Source organism: Eleginops maclovinus, chromosome 6 (assembly GCF_036324505.1).
Source record: "Eleginops maclovinus isolate JMC-PN-2008 ecotype Puerto Natales chromosome 6, JC_Emac_rtc_rv5, whole genome shotgun sequence".
In the NCBI taxonomy this organism is placed as follows: Eukaryota; Metazoa; Chordata; class Actinopteri; order Perciformes; family Eleginopidae; genus Eleginops; species Eleginops maclovinus.
Window position 1 is genome coordinate 12,824,092 of NC_086354.1, and position 20,075 is coordinate 12,844,166.

The 20,075-nt window shown below is 40.3% G+C and overlaps 2 protein-coding genes across 3 annotated transcripts in view; one reads left to right on the top strand and one right to left on the bottom strand.

Annotated features, from left to right (window-relative positions):
- Positions 1–6,770: 6,770 nt before the first annotated feature.
- camk2n1a (calcium/calmodulin-dependent protein kinase II inhibitor 1a) lies at positions 6,771–10,829 on the top strand. Its single transcript, XM_063885076.1, has 2 exons — positions 6,771–7,295; positions 7,927–10,829. Exons 1-2 carry the CDS (start codon positions 7,127–7,129, stop codon positions 7,995–7,997), a joined length of 240 nt encoding a protein of 79 aa, XP_063741146.1. The 5' UTR covers positions 6,771–7,126; the 3' UTR covers positions 7,998–10,829.
- A 4,242-nt stretch (positions 10,830–15,071) lies between these two features.
- Positions 15,072–20,075, bottom strand: part of ece2a (endothelin converting enzyme 2a) — a 64,305-nt gene continuing 59,301 nt past the window's right edge. For both annotated transcript variants that reach the window (XM_063885026.1, XM_063885027.1), the window contains exon 4: positions 15,072–16,319. In XM_063885026.1, the coding sequence (XP_063741096.1) occupies positions 16,035–16,319 (285 nt within the window). In that variant the 3' untranslated portion in view covers positions 15,072–16,034. The remainder of the gene's footprint in view (positions 16,320–20,075) is intronic.

Below are 20,075 nucleotides of genomic sequence, written 5' to 3' on the forward strand. Positions count from 1 at the left end.
TGTAGCATGTTTTCCTGACTGTCAGTATCACAGTTTGTAAAAAACAGCGAAATCGCTAACCCATTTTATTTTAGAAATTAAGTTGTAATAAAACGTCCTAGTGTACATGTCTGTGTTATCATGAAGTTCTGCTGAGTCTGAATGAACAAATCTTACATGCCTCAGTGTTCGACGTCTCCTAATGATCCGCAGACCTCTCAGTTGCAGCTGTTATCTAATGCTCTTAAACATTAGGAAAGTAGTTAATATCTCAATGGATAAACGTGTTCCACAGGACTTGATGAATTCATGATGGATTTTTATTATTCCTCCATAATGCTTCTTGTCAGCACCTGGTTCCTGAAAAGACTACGGTGTAGTGAGTCATCAAGCTTACTATTCCTGTCACCCCTAAAAAGCATTAAAAGGATTTGGAGCATGGCGGATAGATGAAAAGCCACCTTTTGTTTATCTTTCGGCACAGAAAGGGAACAACTAATAGTCGTGTGCTTGTGGTTGTATTGCAAGGTAAAGAGTGTGGCTTAAGGCCTGAGTGGGCGTGAAAAAAGGAGCAGGTGGGAGAGAGAGAATCTCATAAATCTTCCCCAGCGGTCATAAGGGTTCACTTTGACAAATTCTTCATGAGCCGTCTCAGCAGAAGAGCAGCTGTGGCTCCGGGGGAGCAGACTATTACTGTAGCACCCGCAGACGTCTGAGGGCATGGGGGGAAACAGTGTCATTTCTTTGGTTCAGTCCAGTTAAATAAATAATTGAGAGGAGGAAAAAGATTTTACAGAAAAAGTAGTCGGAATAGTTTCACATTGGTTTTGGAGAAAGAATATACAATGGAAATGACTGTAATGTATGCGCTGTTCATATAGAGATACAAGTTCTAAAGTATTAACTACTATTTTTTTAAATTTTATTCTTTGTCACAAATACTCCAGGCGTAGTACATTTCAGAGTATGACGCTGATCAGAGATTGGTGCCTCCACCACTAGATGTCCATCTTTCTTCCCTTGAGTGAGTGAGCTACTCGGTGCTGACTGACAGTGAGGGAAGACACTGGCTTCAGTGGTTGAATTTGAAGTCACATGCAATTAATGTAGGCCATGATATCATGTTAAATGTATTCTGATAGCTGACAAACAATTTAAATGATATGATTACTCTCCAATGGTTTCGGCTTCATGGGTGTAGACCCATATTTTTGGTGATGAGGGGGCAGACACTAGTAGTCAAGTTAGTTAAAACTTTATTAGGAGTGCCAGTTTTAAATAGAGAGATTTAATGGCAGCATTAGCGAGGCTGGCTATTTTCATTACTTTTATTATTGCTAAGGGTATCAAGATTCCAGGAATGGAAATGACCGCCCTGATCATTTGTACATTCCTGGTTATGACAGGATGAATCTTATTGACTTCGGTGAGCTGCTGACTTTTCCTTTCAAGCCATAAAGGTTGGCATTTTCCCCTTTGGTAAAATGTCAACTATTGGATGGACTCTTAGTTTGCCTGGCTTATTGGGATGATACACCCTGTCATGAGGAATGTACCAAACAGTCTCTCCTTCAGAAGCTGAGGGGGCTGGCTCTGCATTACCTTTGCTGATTATTTCTTGCATGAAGACTGTATATTGACCACTGCCCTTGAAAGGGAGAGGTATCTCATGGTGTCCTTCTTTCTGCTGCCTCATGTTGTCACTAAGGACCTCTATGAAGCAAACATCACCCTGATACACATACCCACTTGTCTTTATTGCACCTTTCATTGAAGTCTGATTCCAGGACTTTCAGCACATCCGTGGCTGTTGGCAATGGCATCTCTTTAACTTAAACTCGATGCACAAAGCTTTGATTTGATTGGCTGAGCCTGTGATGCTCTCTCCAGTCACGGTACTTTGTGCAAAAGGTTCATTTTCACCACCTGTGATGACCTCCAACAGAATCAGTGCTGATGGGCAGTCTTAACCAATCAGCAATCCCACCTCGCAGTCTTGCAGTAGTGGTAGCTTGCTTATTAAGTATTTGAGATGATGCCATGTCGTGTAGCGCTCTATTTACACACGTTCATGTTATCATACCTGCTAAACAATGTACTCAGGGGAACCAATAGTATCATCAGTTTCAATCAGAGGCTTGTTATGGTACAAAATGCACAAATGTGTTTTAAATATATGTTTTGTCCTACAAGCACATATCTCTGTAACAAGCAGCTTAAAACCTTCCATCATCAATTTAACTACTGCCAGCAAGAGGAGACAAATAGCAAAATTGATACTAATGTCCTAATGAAGACAAAACAATATGAAAGTCAAACAGCAGTATGACTCAGTAAGAGTCATATGCAGTACTCAATAAACAAGTTTAAATTGAAAATGGCATGGATCCAAATCTTTGAAATCCTGACATATGACGTTATGTGCTTGTGCTCGAGTCAGGGAGTAGTGGTGCAGCAGGGTGTTTTTTGACTTTGGCATTAGCAGGCACTCAGCAGACAGCAGGTGGAAAGGTAGAGATGCAGTATCTCAGGAGAGAGAGCCATCACAGCGTGCTACAGTTCCTGATGCCAATTACCGCTGTCACCCTTCTGCTTTGGGCATGCAGTGAAACGTGGGATAAGTGACCTACTTTGTGACAGTCCTGTGACTGCAGTGCGTCTCCTCTCATCAACAAACCAAGCGCTCCTTCCCTGAGGAAAGGCAGACATTGATAGTATGAAAGGAAACCACACACTGGTCAGATTATGGATTTTTTTTGTTTTGATGTTAATTTAGGCAAAGTGCACGGCTTTAACAGCACTCATGCACCTAGCCCAGGGTTTTGAATCCAACTAGACTGTAGATAAAATGGAGGTGGTAAGGTAATCAGGGGAGGACATATTGACACAGATCCCCAAATTGGAAACAGAGAGGTATGTATTTTACTTATTTCTTCTCTCACAGTATTTAGCCATACAGACCTTTTTGTTTCAGGTTTTGAAATATTTATCACTGAGATGTTTTCATGGTGACCACATTTGTGAGCTGTAAGTCCAAATCAATGAGACTAAAAAACTTAAAACGTATGGAGATGAGGACACTTAGTTGGTTCATAATGCTGTCGGCTTGACAATAGTATCAGGGTATTTTACTTTACTTGTCATAAACCTACTGAGAGATGCATTTTAACTTGACACTAAACAAGTATGATTATTTGATTACACTGCAGACAAGAGGTAGGACATAGACATTGTTTTTGTTTTAATAGGTACATCTATCGGTGCAAGTATGTCAGATTAAAATACTATATTAATTACTTTGTTAAAATATTTTTTGCATTTATGGGGGAAGGAAGATATTATGTGAAATGGCCAATCAGTATTGTGTTTATCACCATGTTGTTGGATAATTGTAATTGAAGAATAAACATGTTTTTTTTCTTTTGTGGCTGATCGAGGTGAAACTCATTTTAAGTGCTTGAAAAACATATGGGTAGTTGGTGGTAAATGGTCACATATTTTATAACCAGATCATTGTTTTTAATATAAAATCACAGGTCTTACCAATATGGTACTAAACAATATGATATACTCACCTTTCCTGATCACTGCGTTGGCCTCCCCTGTGACGGAGGTTCAGCAGGCAGTGCATACAGGTGTAGTTAAAACATCCTGCAGAATACGTGTGTGAGTATTTCCAACTCAGCTGTCTCTAATTCAAGGGCAGGAGGTCTGCCAACGTCCCCGCTATCTAGTGAGCAATATGCTGAAAAATAAACAACATTAATCTTGATGACGATGAGAGCAGACATACATGGTACTGTTATTCGCTCCATGATTACAGATGGTGGTGCCTCACTTTGCACACGCACGCACGCACACACGCACGCACGCACACACGCAGGCACACACACGCAGGCACACACACACACACACACACACACACACACACACACACACACACACACACACACACACACACACACACACACACACACACACACACACACAACCTAGCCAGAAATTGATCGTGGCTCAGCTCTACGCTTGTTATTGGGTTTTTTCCTCAGCTGGTGTAGTGTTCCTCAAGGAGGAACAAAGTGTGTGTGTGTGTGTGTGTGTGTGTGTGTGTGTGTGTGTGTGTGTGTGTGTGTGTGTGTGTAAGTTCAGCTGTGACTGGCCTGCTCGAGGGGAGAGGAGGGGAGGGAGAGGTTAAGTGACTCAGCATAGTGATTCATTTATAATTGGAAGCAGTGCTTCTAGAGCACACACATACACACACACACACACACACACACACACACACACACACACACACACACACACACACACACACACACACACACACACACACACACACACACACACACACACACACACACACACACACACACACACACACACTCTCTCTCTCTCTCTCTCTCTCTCTCTCTCTCTCTCTCTCTCTCTCTCTCTCTCTCTCTCTCTCTCTCTCTCTCTCTCTCTCTCTCTCTCTCTCTCTCTCTCTCTCTCTCTCTCTCTCTCTCTCTCTTCTCTCTCTCTCTCTCTCTCTCTCTCTCTCTCTCTCTCTCTCTCTCTCTTCTTTCTTTTAAGGGTGGGCGCCCTTGTCAGAGATGATGGGACTGATTGAGTGAGCCTGGTCATTAAGGACTGCTGCCTGGAAAAAGGGCAGGCTGAGATGGAGAAAGAAAAACAAGGGGACGGAGGAGGAGGATTCACAGCATGTGGACTGAGTAAGATCAATTGAACTTAACAGAGGCAGACCAAAAGAGAAGTGGTGGTACTTAAGCCCACTGGAGTTCAGCATAAGAGGTGAGCCATTATAAGGACAGGAGTAAGGCCTTGAGTCAGTATAACACATGCATGAATATATATCCTTAAATACTGAACACAAAGCAGCCCGTAGTGCCATTTAATTCAAAAGGTCAGCATCCAACTGTGTCACTGTTTGATGACATCATGTGAAATCACTGTCCACTTGTTGACAGCTGGAGGCTAAAATTTATTGGGCAGGAGGAGCTTTGTGAGTCAAACCCCTGAGTGATTACTTTCAGATAGAGTGGCAGTTTATGATCAGTGATACATTTTACATAAATCGAGGATCCATGTTTGAGAAGATCAATTTGTTTTTTCATGCATGGAAATAGGTTTTTGGATTAAACCTGCCTCCAAAACAATTATAAGCCTTTCCAGGAGAACTGCTCTCAAAAAGTGTCAGCTGGTCAATGTCACTGTTATGCTGCTAAAACAGAGGGACACTGCTTCAACGAAAAGGTTGTTTAATGTTTATAGACAGTTCAGCTGGCCCGAGTTGTTAAAACAGGTTTGGTCAAACCTTCTGTTTGCTTTTTATTTCAGATTTCATAAGACACCATATGCTGTGAGGATGGGATGTTGTAAAAGGCAGAGAAGAATGACGTAATTTCAAATGCCGCTAATGTTTAATTTATACTGGCTCTGTCCGTGGTGCTGAAATCAGCCATTCATATACTGTATGTTCGCACACACGCAACTAGGACCATAAATTAGGACCATATTATTTAAATAATATAAAATGTTTCTTTCTTTTTCTTTAACTTTTAACTACTGTTATTTGATAAGCAAACTGCACTACTCTTCATTACTGAAAGAACTACTGAGATCCTTAACTTAATTTAGTACTACAATATTATAAAAGTACTATGTTAAAAGAAATGTTCCACATTTAGTTTAAGTACAGAAGTATCAAACATACCTTTCTAAAAGTGTATGGTTGCATACAGTATGGTTTACTGTCATATTATTTTGTGTTGCAATAACATACAACAACATTTCAATGGAGAATGAGCAAGTTTTGTACTCGGTTGCACAGTTTGATTAATAACAATAAACTATTGTAAATGCCTATTGGAAATAAGTGACTAAATAGAAATACTCAACTAAAGTGTTTGAAAATTGTTGCATAGGTCTTACTTAATGTAATATGTAATGGAAAAAGATTGATGTAGCAAAATGTTCCCAACTTGTTCATTCCATGCCTAGAAGACTTGGTGCCGTCATTAAAAATCATGGAGGTACAAAGTACTAGATGTAGTAGTTTATGTTGTGGGGTGTACTCATTTTTGCATCGCTCTTATTTGAGTAAAACTGAGAAATGTGTAGGCCTATTCTAAGTTATATTATTAACCTTACTTTCATGTTATAAGTTAAACAGATGTTATAGTAAAACATTTTGGAAATTGCTTTTGTGTTCATTGAGATATTGTTTAAAATGTTACTTTTCGAAGGGGGTGTACTCATTTACGCTGAGCACTGTATGTATTATTTCCTCAATTAATTACCATAGAGTAGCTAATACCTGTACTTTCACTTAAGATACATTTTGAAATCAGGACTTGTACTTGTAATGGAGTATGTTAAAAATGTGGTATCAGTACTTTTACTTAAGTAGAGTATCCGAGTATGTTTTTCACCATTGCCTAATGGTGAATAGGCCGACTTATGCTAGAGTAAACCAGCGTCTCCAAACCTGACTCAATGTTAGTTCTTCACTTGTGCAGTGTCATTTATTTACCTGATGATGTCACTCTTGCTCCTCTAAGTCTCTCTCTCACTCTCTCACTCACACACACACACACTCTCACTCACACACACACACACACACACACACACACTCTCTCTCTCACTCACACACACACACACACACACACACACACACACACACACACACACACACACACACACACACACACACACACACACACACACACACACACACACACACACACACACACACACCCGGATGGATGACTTCACCGTTCTGCCTGGGTTTCCTTTATGATCCCGGGATCTCCCACTTCCCTCAGCAGACAGCAGCCAGCAACACAGGCGAACACAGCTCTCTCTCTCTCACACAAACACACACACACTCTCTCTCACTCTCACGTTGCCTCTGCCTGCAGCTGCAACACATCCAGAGACCACAGAGAGACCACAACAACAGCCGGACCTCAGACGCTGGTGTCCCCGCATCTACATCGAGTTAAAGGATCCCAGCAGGACAAACACACCGTCCGCTGCAGCTTGCACCAACAAGGGAATCTAAGGCTTTATTGAAAATATAGAGCCACTGGGGAAGACTTGTATCTACTTTCTATTTACTCTGGTGATCCTTCTCCGTCGTGCCACAATGTCCGAGGTGCTGCCATACAACGAGGGGAAAATGAACGGCTACGGGGCGGACAGCGAGGTCAGTCAGATGTCCTTTAGCTGCGGACTGCAGGACACAAGCGCCTTTTTCGCTGCGTCGCAGGCGAAAAGACCACCAAAGCTTGGACAGATCGGCAGAGCCAAGCGAGGTAAAGGATAGTTAAATAACACTTTGTCACAACGACTGACACATGGCGAGAATTATGTATGTGATGGAAAACATGCAAAATATGTGAGGACTTATAGTCAGTTTATTATAATGCTCTCATTCATATAATCTAGTTTTATTCAAATTGTGTTTTGTTTAGAACATTCGAGCCTACGTTTACATATTTGCAACACAGGGTAAATACTTCTTTGTTACACGAGTCTGTTTACATGCATGCACGAGACATGATCTCCGTGTAAGGACACCCCCCACACTGTTCCCAAAACAATAGAAACCGTAGTGATAAAAGCCTGGCTCGTCGCCATTACCGTGAACGAGTTGGCTTCACCAAATGCGCGTATCCGAGGTCGGGGATCTGCAATACTGATTTCCTTTTTTATTTAGTAGGCTATTCACCTGCAGTATTGTCAACTGTTTCTCACTTGCTTTGGTTATTTAGTGTACCCCCATTAATCTAGGCCGTAAATAGAATCACTTGACCTTATAATAAAACACAATGATCTCAGTATTGATTGTGATATTATAGAAATGTCATCATGTATCTCTGCTGTAGTAGTCTCAATAAACATCCTCCCCTTCTCTCTCCCTTCTCCCCCCCTCTCTCCCAACAGTGGTCATCGAGGATGACCGAATAGACGAGGTCCTGAAGGGGATGACAGACAAGTCTGCACCCGGCGTTTAAACATGAGCGAGTCTTGCAGACTTTTTATTTTTGATCACCGATTTGAAGCACTTGTCGGCTGTGCATGTTCGAGGATTGCAGGAGAATAACGACGGCACGAAGCGAGGATGGAGTGACTGACGAACGGCAATTAAAAGAGCAAAGAACGGAGGGAAAATGGAGAAGGATGAAGGTTGATAAATGAATATGACAGAGAGGATGAAAGAAAGAGAAGAAGAGGGAGAGACTCTGGAAAAGATCAAGATTTATCATGGGATTGCTGGCAATTCTCCAAAAGAATCCCGATTTTAGGCACTGCTGCGCAGCGAGATGTTGAGATGGCGGACTCTGCTCTGTATCTAACATCTGCTGACTTTAATGATGGATGAACTTGTCATTACTTCACGACCATCTATTTTTCCTTTCAAACAGCGTTGTAGGCAACAAAATACTGCAACTGGAGGCTGAAGCTAAATCCCAGCCCTATTTCAATAAGTTGTACAGTACAGTAGGTAGGCTAGGCTCTCAGACGTCCCCCTTCTCCCCCCCCTCCTTTAGGCTCTGCTTTGTTGATTCAGTCAGCGACGGTGCATTCAAGGGAGCTGTCCTTTCAGCACTGGTCCAATGCATTCCTGTTGCTGCTAACGCTTTTTAAAAACAGACCAACCAAACTCTCGGGTCTGCTAAATAGAGGAGACACATTGTATGTAAAAAAAACATATATCCGAGGACGGTGCAATGTTAATATTTTCTGTAGTAGGCCTGCTTGTTTTGGCCCTTAAAGAACATTAAGCCACTGATTAAACCTGAACCACGCTACATGTTCTTCTTCTTCTTCTTGCATTACCCATCAGTGGTTAAAGGTGCAGCTTGGCACCTTCATGTAGCTGATTTAGACCTGCACATATCATTTGTTCCCTTGTTTTTGCATTCTAAAATGCTCAGATATCTACAGAGGTCAGCACAGATGATATTAAATGTTTAGAATAAGTCATGAAATTGATGGGAAAAAAATTATGCTTTCCAAAATTTGGTTATTTCAATTCGCAATTATTTGTGTTCCTTCTACTATACGTTTTTTCTCCATCTATTTGCATGAACTTTCACTCCGGTGCCAATGCAGGTGCCACTACTCTTACCCTGGCACGCTTCTTTTTGACAAAAGTCATATTTGTATTTTTATATCTAAATATTTGTTATTTAAATTATATACTAGTCTATCGTCTTACAATTCATCAACAAAAATATTTCTACTTCAGAGAGGATATACAGGATGAGACTAGGCTTCATGGAGGTGAAGCCAAGATTTTGGTGGACTGGTCCCGTTCTATATCACCAGTCGGGTGTTTTTTAAAGACTTACTGAATGTGTCTGGGGTTTTGCACACATCAATGTTAAACTATTATTAAGAAATCGTATACTGTGACTTGAGCTTCGTTGATGAATTTGTTAGAACATGGCAGTTTTAGAGTATATTGCACTGTTTACGAGTATCCTCAAATAACAAGTGTTATTTGACCTATTTTGGACATTACAGTTTTTGTTTTTTTATTGTTTATTTTGTACCATTATTTTAAAGAAACTGGATATGGTTTGTTGTGCATGAAACCTTAATATTTTCAAAAATGAAACATCATTTTCTGAAACAAAAAAGCAACAAAAATGTCATGACATTCTAAGAATGAGTCATTGTATATTATGATGCCATTTTCACTGTATTTGGTGAATTAATAAATGGTGAAAGAACATGTAAATGTGTTTCTTTGGTATGACTTTTGTCCCAAGACACTTCTTATTTTTTGTTACTAAGAATTCAAAGAGGATGAATCATATACACCCAACAATTGACCAAACATCAGAATGGCCTGGGCCTGACAAAAGGCAATGGGAGCACTGTGACGATTAAACATTAAAAGGGATGTATTCTGAGAAACAACAGAACACAAGTGTGTTTGTAGTATCAAAAAGCAAAAGTCCTCTTTGTAGCCTTTGAAGTCAGTAGCCAAGATCTCAGTGACAGCAAATACTGATTCTTAATTAAAGGAGGATAAGCGATCCATCTGTTATGCTGTTAAACAGCTCGATGTCGGCCTACACTAGTGAATTTATTACACCACAGACCCCTGGGGAGCAATGACTGACCACATGATCATCTATCAGAGTTTACATGTGCAGCGTCCTCATACAGTAGCTCTCACAAAGAGATGGAAGCAGGCCTCTAAACACTCGTTTGACTAGTGCAGCAAGACAAAGCTTTGTCATGCACCATGCAAAACCAAAAAGAAAGCCAGTATGCTCTGTGGTTTATTTGGTACATTATACTGTCACACAATGGCAAAAACCAAACATTGAACCATTTATCAATCCCTTTTTGTTGGCTTCTTGCTTGCTAGTTTCCAGAAACTCTCGTTCACAATAAAATTAGAATGAAGGTGTTATCTTGTTCAGGGTTGTCAACAGTCAAACTAACAAACTGTACACATAAATATACTGCTGTGTAATTTTTTATCAAATCAAAATTTCAGTTTTTTTACACTAGGTGAGCAACTCCATAACTAATTTCTCTTAAAACATTAACAGACCTGTATAATGATGTGGAGTTTGGTTTAAGGAAACTTGAAGAACACTGCACTACATTGTTTGCCAACAGTTTCAGTCAGGAAATTGTGTCAGTTAAAATCAGCCCTCTTCCACCTGCGGTACACAAACCTGCAGGCCATCGAGAACTCACTAGAAATGAATTTCCTTGTAATCTCACTGCAGGATTTTTCTGGAAATCACAGATAGGATTTTCAGGCTCATTTGTGTATCTCATGTGTTTGGAATAACATGTACAGGACACATCTATAAAAAGCTACATGTTGTGACAACAATGTTCCTTGTATGACTCTGAATTGCACTTCACTCTAATAACAGAACAACAGCAAACATCATCAGCCTAACCGGCCCCATTCCCATCAGAGGGATTATTGACTGTCCTGATAACATGGGCACTGCACTGAACGAACACGTAGTGCTATCGATCACGTTGTTGTTGTGGGAGGCGTGTGCCTGTGTGTGTGTGTGTTGTCTGCAGTCATGGACAATAACACTTTTCACAGTAATGGGCGGCCCTGAGAGGCAGTAACTGGAGTGACATATTTGGGCAGATATTGAATTGTATCAGCTCTGCTCCACTCCTCTCTTCCTGCCATGAGTGGGATTGTCAACATGTGACCTTTCAAAGAAATTCATTCAAGTCCCATTACCGAAATTGCTGCAGCGCTAGCAATGCTATTACATCAGTGTTAAACACATTTGTAATGTTATAATTTTCCATTCATTTCAAGTTCAAGAATCCTACAGAATATTGTTATATCAAAACACTGCAGGACATTTTGGAAACACAAAATATAACACTAGAGATACTTTATCTTCAAGTTACTATGGAAAAATCCCTTAAAGAGAACAAAAGCAGTATTTAAATAATCCTATGAAAAGGTAATGTCTGTGTATCCAAAGCTCCTTTGTGCCATTATTCCCAATGGTTGTCCACAACCATTTACAAAAAGAGTACTGCATTGGATGACATGTCACAATAAACAAGTCAGTGTAGTGTGTATTGTAAAACTAAAAAGGCAAATCAACAAAGAGATAAAGGGGGTTCAGCTGCTTTATGGTTTTTTGCACATATAAAAAGTCTGCTGAAGGTCAAAAGTCTTCAGTCGGATTTAGTTCATGTGCCTGTGATGACCATAGAATTCATTACAAAATTTCCATTACACTATTTAATATCTTACTGTAGCAGCACCTGCATTTATTGAGTCTCTATTTATCTCTATAGATTTAACTTTGACATGTCACCTGACCTATACAGTATGTCAAGCTTTGGTTACAGACACTTTAAGGTTTTGAAATCAAACTCAAAATGTTTAGTAATATTAAAATAATACAAAATAAAACGTTTAATTCTAATGTAGGTTGTCTGATTGGAACATCTCAGGCATCAACTAAGAGCTGCTGCCCTCCTAAAGATGCAAACATTCAGGCAACATTTTACAGCTTTCAGGGTCAGAGGCCAGTTGAAATGATCTGGAGCTGTGGATGTAACCTGGGGTCTTTGTGAGCCTCATGTCCTGAACCAGCAGATGGGCTTTGAGTGCGGGCCATCCCGGGGTCAGCACAAACACGCTGCAGAAGCCTCCCAGAGGACACTCACTAAGTACAGTATGTGACCACATAGAACAACTAGATGGAAGTACAAGCACAAGAGACATGTGGACGGCTGTTTGCAAAGCAAACAAAGGCTAAAGCAGAGCGCTGTAAATGTTGTTATATGAATGTTATGAATGTTATTCCTCACAATCAAGATCACACAGCTCACATCAACGCTTAGCTCTATAGGGTCAGACTAAGCGTGTGCAGAGAGGACAAAGAGCTTTGATCTGATTCCGCTTTTGCTCCATCCCGAGTGGACATCCATTAATATTCCTCCTCCAGTTATATAAGCCTGCCATACAGAATATTTGCCATTACGCTTCCCTAAGGGATATGGGCAGATACGTATACAATGCTGTTGAACAGTGTCTTTGATTTCTCTCAGTAATCACTGCATTAATGCAGATTTCCAGTGATCAGGATAACTACTGATTCCCTCTATCTTATCTTAGATAGTTTGCCCCATAATTAAGATGTGATACTATTAAGTTGTATGCTACTGATAAAAGTAAGCAGTGACATGGCTACAACAAAAGTAATTTTCCAAACTTCAAATTTAAAGTTTTGGTGGAAAACTAAAAGGCTTAACCTATTGTAGTATTTGGCAAAAGAATGGAAAATAAGAAAGACAGTAGTTTAATATCTTTCTTACTCCTAAAGCATTACATCAAAAACAGGACAAGTTGTGCTGTCGTGATCCAGTTTAACACGTATGTGAGGCAGATAAAACCCAAAGAAGTTTGGTTAAAGCATTCAGTAGACCTTTTGAATTGTATGAGCCCTCACATAACACCCACACACCACAGCACTCAGAGCCAATCGATGCAGACAGAGAGGGCAGGGTGGTGACCGAGAGAGTAAAAGAGAGACATAAAGACAGACAGGGATAGAAAGGCATTGAACATGCAGTAGATTAGTGTTGTTGCTGCCCTTGGGCAACAGAGCATGGAGGACAATTAGCAGCAGGAGAGGCAATTCTGGATCTGTTATCTCTCACATAAATACATAGTACTCTTTATTAAATCATAGCCCCAGACACCTGGATGCATCAAGAGAACTGAAGGCAAGACAAAAAGATTTGTGTTTAAGAGGAAATGATGACTAAACCTCTCCTGTGTGAGGCCTGCGCCCTTCTCTGTGGTTATATAACTTAAGTCCAGTCAAGTTAAATCTCGCCATCGGGGTTTCTGACATTGCAGATCAGTCAGTCTGACTAACATACAAAAATACACTTCTGAGTTTCAATAAATTCATATTTTGACAGAACAGAGAAAACCTAAACTAAGTGCAACTGAGGATAAAGTGATGAAGAATGCATCATACTTTGTTGGAAAATAGAGCAGAAACTCGCTCCATGTTGAAGATACATCCACACTGAGTGTAATCCCTCAAATGTGTTTATGTCCCAGTGCAGTTCAGCTACTGTACACCCTTTTTTATTGAACATATCAAACCCACTGCCACATACTGTACATAAGCACCCTCCTGCCAAATAGGTCCCAAGCTGTTCTTTATAACCCCGCTTTTCAGGTAGCCAGGCCATTGCACCCAATTGTTATCAGGGAAACCAGATAACAGCTGACGGGGTTTACCCAGAGACGATGCAAGGGTCTGTGGGAGAAAATGGGTGAGATAAAGACCATCACTCTCTGATAGTTATACATTTCAATATGTGGAGCGGTGTGCGTGCAGTGTGGTTTCTTGAGTCTTGATGTACATACACAAATATAGAGGGAGGGACAGGTTTATGCTACTTACATGATTTGTCCGGCAAGATAAGATCTTAACAAGTAGACACCACTTTTATACATTTGAGTACATACAATAAAAAAAAACATACAACCAGTTACTGTAGCTGAAGGCCTAATGACGTTTAATGTCCCAACAACCAATTTAGTCTCATTTAGACACATGTTAGCAATAGCCTTTCTTAGCACACGCAAAAGCTACAAAATGAAAAGGTGGGGTATTAAGTGGAAAATGTAATGTCAAATAGAACAAACGGTTAACATCTCTTGTGTTAACAGCTGACCTGATTTCAGGCATCTAACCATGAACAATGATGAATTGACTTAAAGATTAGATGACCAGAAGTGTAAAAAATGCAGACTTACTTTCAGGTTGTGACCTATGTGAACATATCAGCTAAATATTTTTAGGTGTAGCAACAATAAAAATGGGGAGGGGTTTAGCCTACAGTTAATTCCATATGACTGGGCTAACTCCGGCGCCTGAGGAAGATCATGGGATAGGATCAAAAGCTGTATCTTGTGATGAGCTCAACATCAAAGTGAAACATGTTTCACCAGCTGAAAGTCATGGAACAAAGAAGAGCCATCTGAAAAATCACACACCTTTTTTTCCCCAAGTCTTAAAAATAGGCAGTAATTAGATCTCAGTAGAGAATTAAAAATAAATGATTTCTACTTTATCAATGTGGTCCCCCCTCCAGTCACCAGCCTTCCTGCCTGTCTGCATGCATGCCTGCCTCCCTCTCTCTCTCTGTTCTGGTCTAAATTTAAGCAACAGAGTGCACAGGACCTGAAACGCATCTCATGTTTCCTCAACAAATAACACGCAGGGTGGGCTATCACTTGTATGTATGTGTGTTTGACACGCAGTGCTGTGTGTCAAACACCGCATGTCTCCATTAGCAGCTTTTGTCTGGAATCTAGAGCAGACACGGGATAGATGGAGACAAGCCCAACAGAAGGGGGGACTCTGACTGACATTCTAATAGACTTTAACACTGACTTTACATGCAGGCCGGGGCTGCTGTTATGTACCATGTCTAGACAAGTTTGTTGTGCAAATTGCGTAACACTGGCAGGCTGAGGCTGCACCACCGAATCCAATACTGTCCAGGTCAATATATAGGCAGTTAAGGACACTGGGATGGAAAATTGATTTGTTTTATTATAAACATCATTAGGAAAGAAGCTGATGAAAGATCCATGATGTGATGAGTTAACAGGACTACAAAAAATCCCATTATAATCTCAATTAAAAACATAAAATCATATAAAAACATGTGGAAAACAATTTGTATGTTTGGATAACTCAAATGCCAACAGGGAGCTTTATATAAGGGCAGACTTAAAGCAAAAATATTGAGTCTCTGTTCACAATATGTTGTGTTTTAAGTTGATGTTGATCTGTATTTGTTACCTTTTCTGTATAGTGGCCCTCTGTGGTCCTTGATTGTGGGCTTGGGAGTTGTTACCTACCTTGTCACACTATGGGTTTAGAAGGCTGGCAATAAGAATAGCATCAACTAAAATGTTTTGTTTGGGTTATGTGTGTGATGTTTTATTGTATCTGTGTATTTTTACTGTTTATTATCATCATTATTTTGGTCTATTCCTTATTTTATTGATTTGGTTTGTTTTACTTATATATTTTATTTATTTATCTTTCTGGCATATGTTTGTTTATTCATTGAGGAATACCACCTGGTGGGGTTTGCAACTTTTTGTCATGAATGTTGGAAATATTGTGTTTGTGAAAAACTGATGTTGTTAAAAAAAAGGGGGTACATATTGAAGTCTATATTTTCACATGAAAGGGACTTTTTGTTAAAAACACCTCATCGTTTGCTAGTTCCACCACTGTACTACAGTTCATTTATTTAAAAGCAAGTTGGGTTTTGGCTTTCCAAAAGATGCTGTTATTTAGAATAACCTTTGTTTCATTAGTTGGTTTGATTTGGGATTTCCATTTTGTCCAATCCCTAAATGTAAAGAGACCCTTTTTGTTTATGTAAAAAGTCTCATATTTTCTCCACAGTTTAAAATGTTTCTTACTCCAGTTCTTCTTTGGGCATGTAACAACTGCACATTAAAATTGTTTTCGAAAATCCAGTCATGTTAAGTCAATATTAGACAGGAAGTCTTCCTCATCCTTATTGGCGTTCATCGGAGGTGGGGCCGTTGTGCCCTCCAGTAACTTCTTCTCCAGAGCTGCATCTTCTGGACTGAGTTCCTCTCCTTTGGTCATTACGTACAAAAAATATTCAAAGCCTTCCCCATAACTGTACTTCTTAATCGACCAGTTATACTCTGTGCGAGCGTACAGGCGTTTCCTGAAGAGTGGATTGGCAAACGTTACAGAGACAAACCGTCCTCCTGGTTTCAAGCAGCGACTAATCTGGAAGAAGAATAAAGAAAGAGAGAAACAGAATTAAAAGACATTACCACCCAGATGCACACCATTCTAATTCCCTCTATCAATGCCAGCAAACTCAACGACATCCTTAGCAGCATGGGATGTCTGGATCTCTCCAATCAGGCACATAGCTTCTCAGTCCACATGTTTGGTTGCCTAGCCATGCAGTCTGAAAACATGTTGTTACAGCACTAAAACTTCCACTCCATATGAATTATTGTTGTTCTGGGTCCATCAACACCCTAGTTTGTTCATCCTGCGTGTGAAATTCACATGTGCATCAGGACACAATAAGCTTCAGAGGACTGCCGAGCTCAGGCAAAAAACAGTACACACAAACACAAAATGTGAAAATTGACACAAACAAAAGCAAGCAGAGACACATTTAGTGAGGCAGGGAGTTTCTCCAGAGACAGACCTGTGTGTGGGAGTGAAGGAACAGAGTCTGTAGAGCAAGGAGCGACAAACTTTTCACTTGTACACATCAAACTTGTAAACTGGGTCGACATTGCATTGTTAGGGAATGGTTGCAGGCAAGCAGCAACAGTCATTTCCAGTCAGTGAACAGTATCATACAGACACACAGTGATACTTGGGTTATCAGCATAGACTGTATCAAATATGTCTGTAGTCTCTGTGACGTCACCCATAGATTTGAAAGATTTAAAGCTTAATGGGGTTTGCTCCAGCTGTCACCATACCTAGCTAATACAAAACATCAGCAGAGCAGACAGCTAGTGTCATAACAAAATCACTGTATTTAAGATTTGGTAGTCTAAGTGTTGCCTTTTAAAATCCTAACTTAGCTTCCATTGTTGGAGGCCAGCAGTGAAGTTAGAGTTGATAACATCTCCACTGATGACTTGTTTAAGATTATAAAATCAGAGTTGTGGCCTTGGGCTTCAGACTCAACATCAAATGTATTTTTTATGAGCTAATTCCTGAGGCCCCAATGCTACACAGTCAATGTAGATACAAAAGATGGATGTATAAAATATTGAGAAGCTGCTGCATGGTCTCTGAAGATGGCTTGGATTTGAAGTCAGAAGAACTGGTCATGACGGTTGGGATTTTAATGTCATGCAACCAGGATTGAGCAGTTCTGGTCTGTACAGTAAAGTCTGTACAGCATGAGTATCCTGCGCTTCTCACATGATTCATCTCCACCAGCAAGCAGCCCGACCATGAATTATTCACTCTGCACTGTGACATGGAGGATAAGCGAGAGGAAGGGTGGAGGGGTCTTTGAATATTGGATGAAATTAGCGGCTGATCTAGATTAGAAAGTGTCTGACAAAAACATGGCAAAGAGTTGAAAGAATGTAGGGATGAAGAAATGACTGTCACAAAGAAATCAATCAGATAACATCTTTTTCAAAACCTTGTTTTAACTTTTCAAGTTTCTTAAGACTTAAACACTGATCTTCAACTTTAGAATATAGCCAGGGGTTGTTGGTCAAGAAACAATCTTGGAAGCAATTGACTAAAGCTCAATAAAAACATGATCAATACTTCTCAGACCAAAACTGGAGTACTAACCCCAACCCTAACCCTAAATCTTTGCCCACTACCTTCAGACTCTGCATTCATATATAAAGATATACATTACCACATTTGTATCTTTTCCAAGTTTAAGTGTTAAACTTGACATTTTTTTCTCCAAATATTAGCATTAAAAAAAAGTTTAATACCAACCTTAAAAAGTGAGGTCATCTTTCGTTTTTACCTTAACATTTACATTATGACAGTCTTCTTAGAAGGCAAGGTCTTATGAAAAGTCAAAGTCCGGTACTGGTGGAGACCTCCAGAGGCTTTGGTGAGTGAGGTAACCGGAGGTGGGGTTAGCAAAGTTCATTCTCCTTAGCTCACCCCTTAAGCCATTATTCATGACACTGGGATGTATGGTTGCACCGCAGGCTGTGTACCTGTGCAGTGTAACTCCAGAACCTTATGTCACTGCTGACCGGGGGTACAACGTCACTGCAACCCAAGGAGAACCTGAACTACAGCAAAGAGCTCGGCTTCAACTGTGACCTCGTTAGCTCGGCCGGCATGTTGGGGGATGGCTTCGACTGTATTTTGTTTTAATTCTGTTTCAGAGCATTTCAAACCAACTGACACAAATAATATTATCCAATCCAACAATATGTGTCTCCAGCATAGATTGTTTTAACCACGCTTGGCATGGACACAATTTTATGCATTTCACAGGAAATCCTTATCAGGAGGAGGATGATGCATTGAGTGTGGTGATTCATAAACTGTAAAAAATATAGGCACATGTACTACTACAAAAGCTCTGGTACTATCATCAACACACACATCAGAGTGGAGCTCTTACTACAGTAAAGGATCAACAGTGACAGGTCTGTTTGGATGTGATGTTATGCTGTGAAAGCTTCACATAAACATTTCATTTGAAGAAAAGCAAGCGGTCATTTTTTCCTGGCATGCAGATAAACTTGCAGATAATGTAAATGGAAAAAAGTGGCTAGTGTAGAGTCTCATTTCTTAATCAACAGGGAGAGACTCACTGGCTGTTTCACCCAAACACTGGAGTAAGGAAACCGCATCCTAAAAACACTGAGTCAGTTTTCAACATCCACTCTCAGTCCATCATCTGTAAACTGATCCTAAGTAGGCCACAGGGCTTCTCCAAGAGGACAGAGGAAACCACTCTGTTAGCACCCATCTTCTCACAGTCACACTGCACAGAAACCATTCCTCAACAGTCACACACACACTCACACACTCGACGGGATTAGCTAAAACACGCAGGCAGCTTCATGGCCTCTCCTGAATTATTCAGTGTCGGAGTAACCTGCCCTGCATTGAGTACGATGCAACAAAAAGGTAATATGAGAAGTTTGGATCCCCTCAAAGAACTCCAGGTAATCCCACTGGCATTTTAAGATGTTTATCTATATTTGAAATTCATTCATCCCACTGTATTACTATTGTAACCAGTTTTACAGTTTATCACATTTTCTAAATATTTCTTTAGGTGCCCCCATAAATTACTTTAGTTTGGAAATGACCAAAATGCTTTTATCAGGAGAAAAAATTGAACTTGTCCTAACCCTTGAAATATTCACTTTTTATATGTGAGGTCCCTGTGTGACCTTTTGTATGAGCGAAAATGAAGATAGAAGCTGTCAGTGCGGGGAGAATGACATTTCTTCGAATCTGTAGGATTTCTTTCTCCAGCTGTGTCCTCAATATCTCCTATCCATTGCTTTGTCTTCCTCTCCTTACATAACTGCAATAATAATGTTCATCCGCTTTTATCTCCATTGTCTTCTTTCTGAGCTCTTGTTCGCCTGAAGGTACTGTACATGAGATAACTGATTGTGTACGGCAGTCAGACGGGGACAGAGTGTCAGCTGGTCATATTGTTCTCGGTGATATCACTCTGAAGGACCTTTGAGTTACATCATTCTGGGTTCATCTGAGATTGCAAAAGGTAGAAGGTTGTCGCTACTGAGGCAGTGAGCACCTATGGTATCATTCTTTCCGATTCTCGATTCCACTTTTTGGGCAACCAGTACCATTATTTAAGCGACAGTGTTGAAAGGGTGAGATAGAGGGGAAGACACGCGGCAAATGGTCCCAGGCTGGATACGAACCCAGTTCCACCTTATGGGGACCAAGCGCAAGTACATGGGCATGCCAGCTCTACCAACTGAGCTATACAGCAGCCTTTTTCTTGAGCTTTTAACCACATCTCGCAGCATTCTT

Coding starts and splice junctions, on each gene's coding strand:
- camk2n1a (XM_063885076.1), top strand. CDS start 7,127: ATGTCCGAGGTGCTGCCATACAACGAGGGGAAAATGAACGGCTACGGG. Junction 7,296..7,926: donor GATCGGCAGAGCCAAGCGAG/GTAAAGGATAGT, acceptor CTCTCCCAACAG/TGGTCATCGAGGATGACCGA.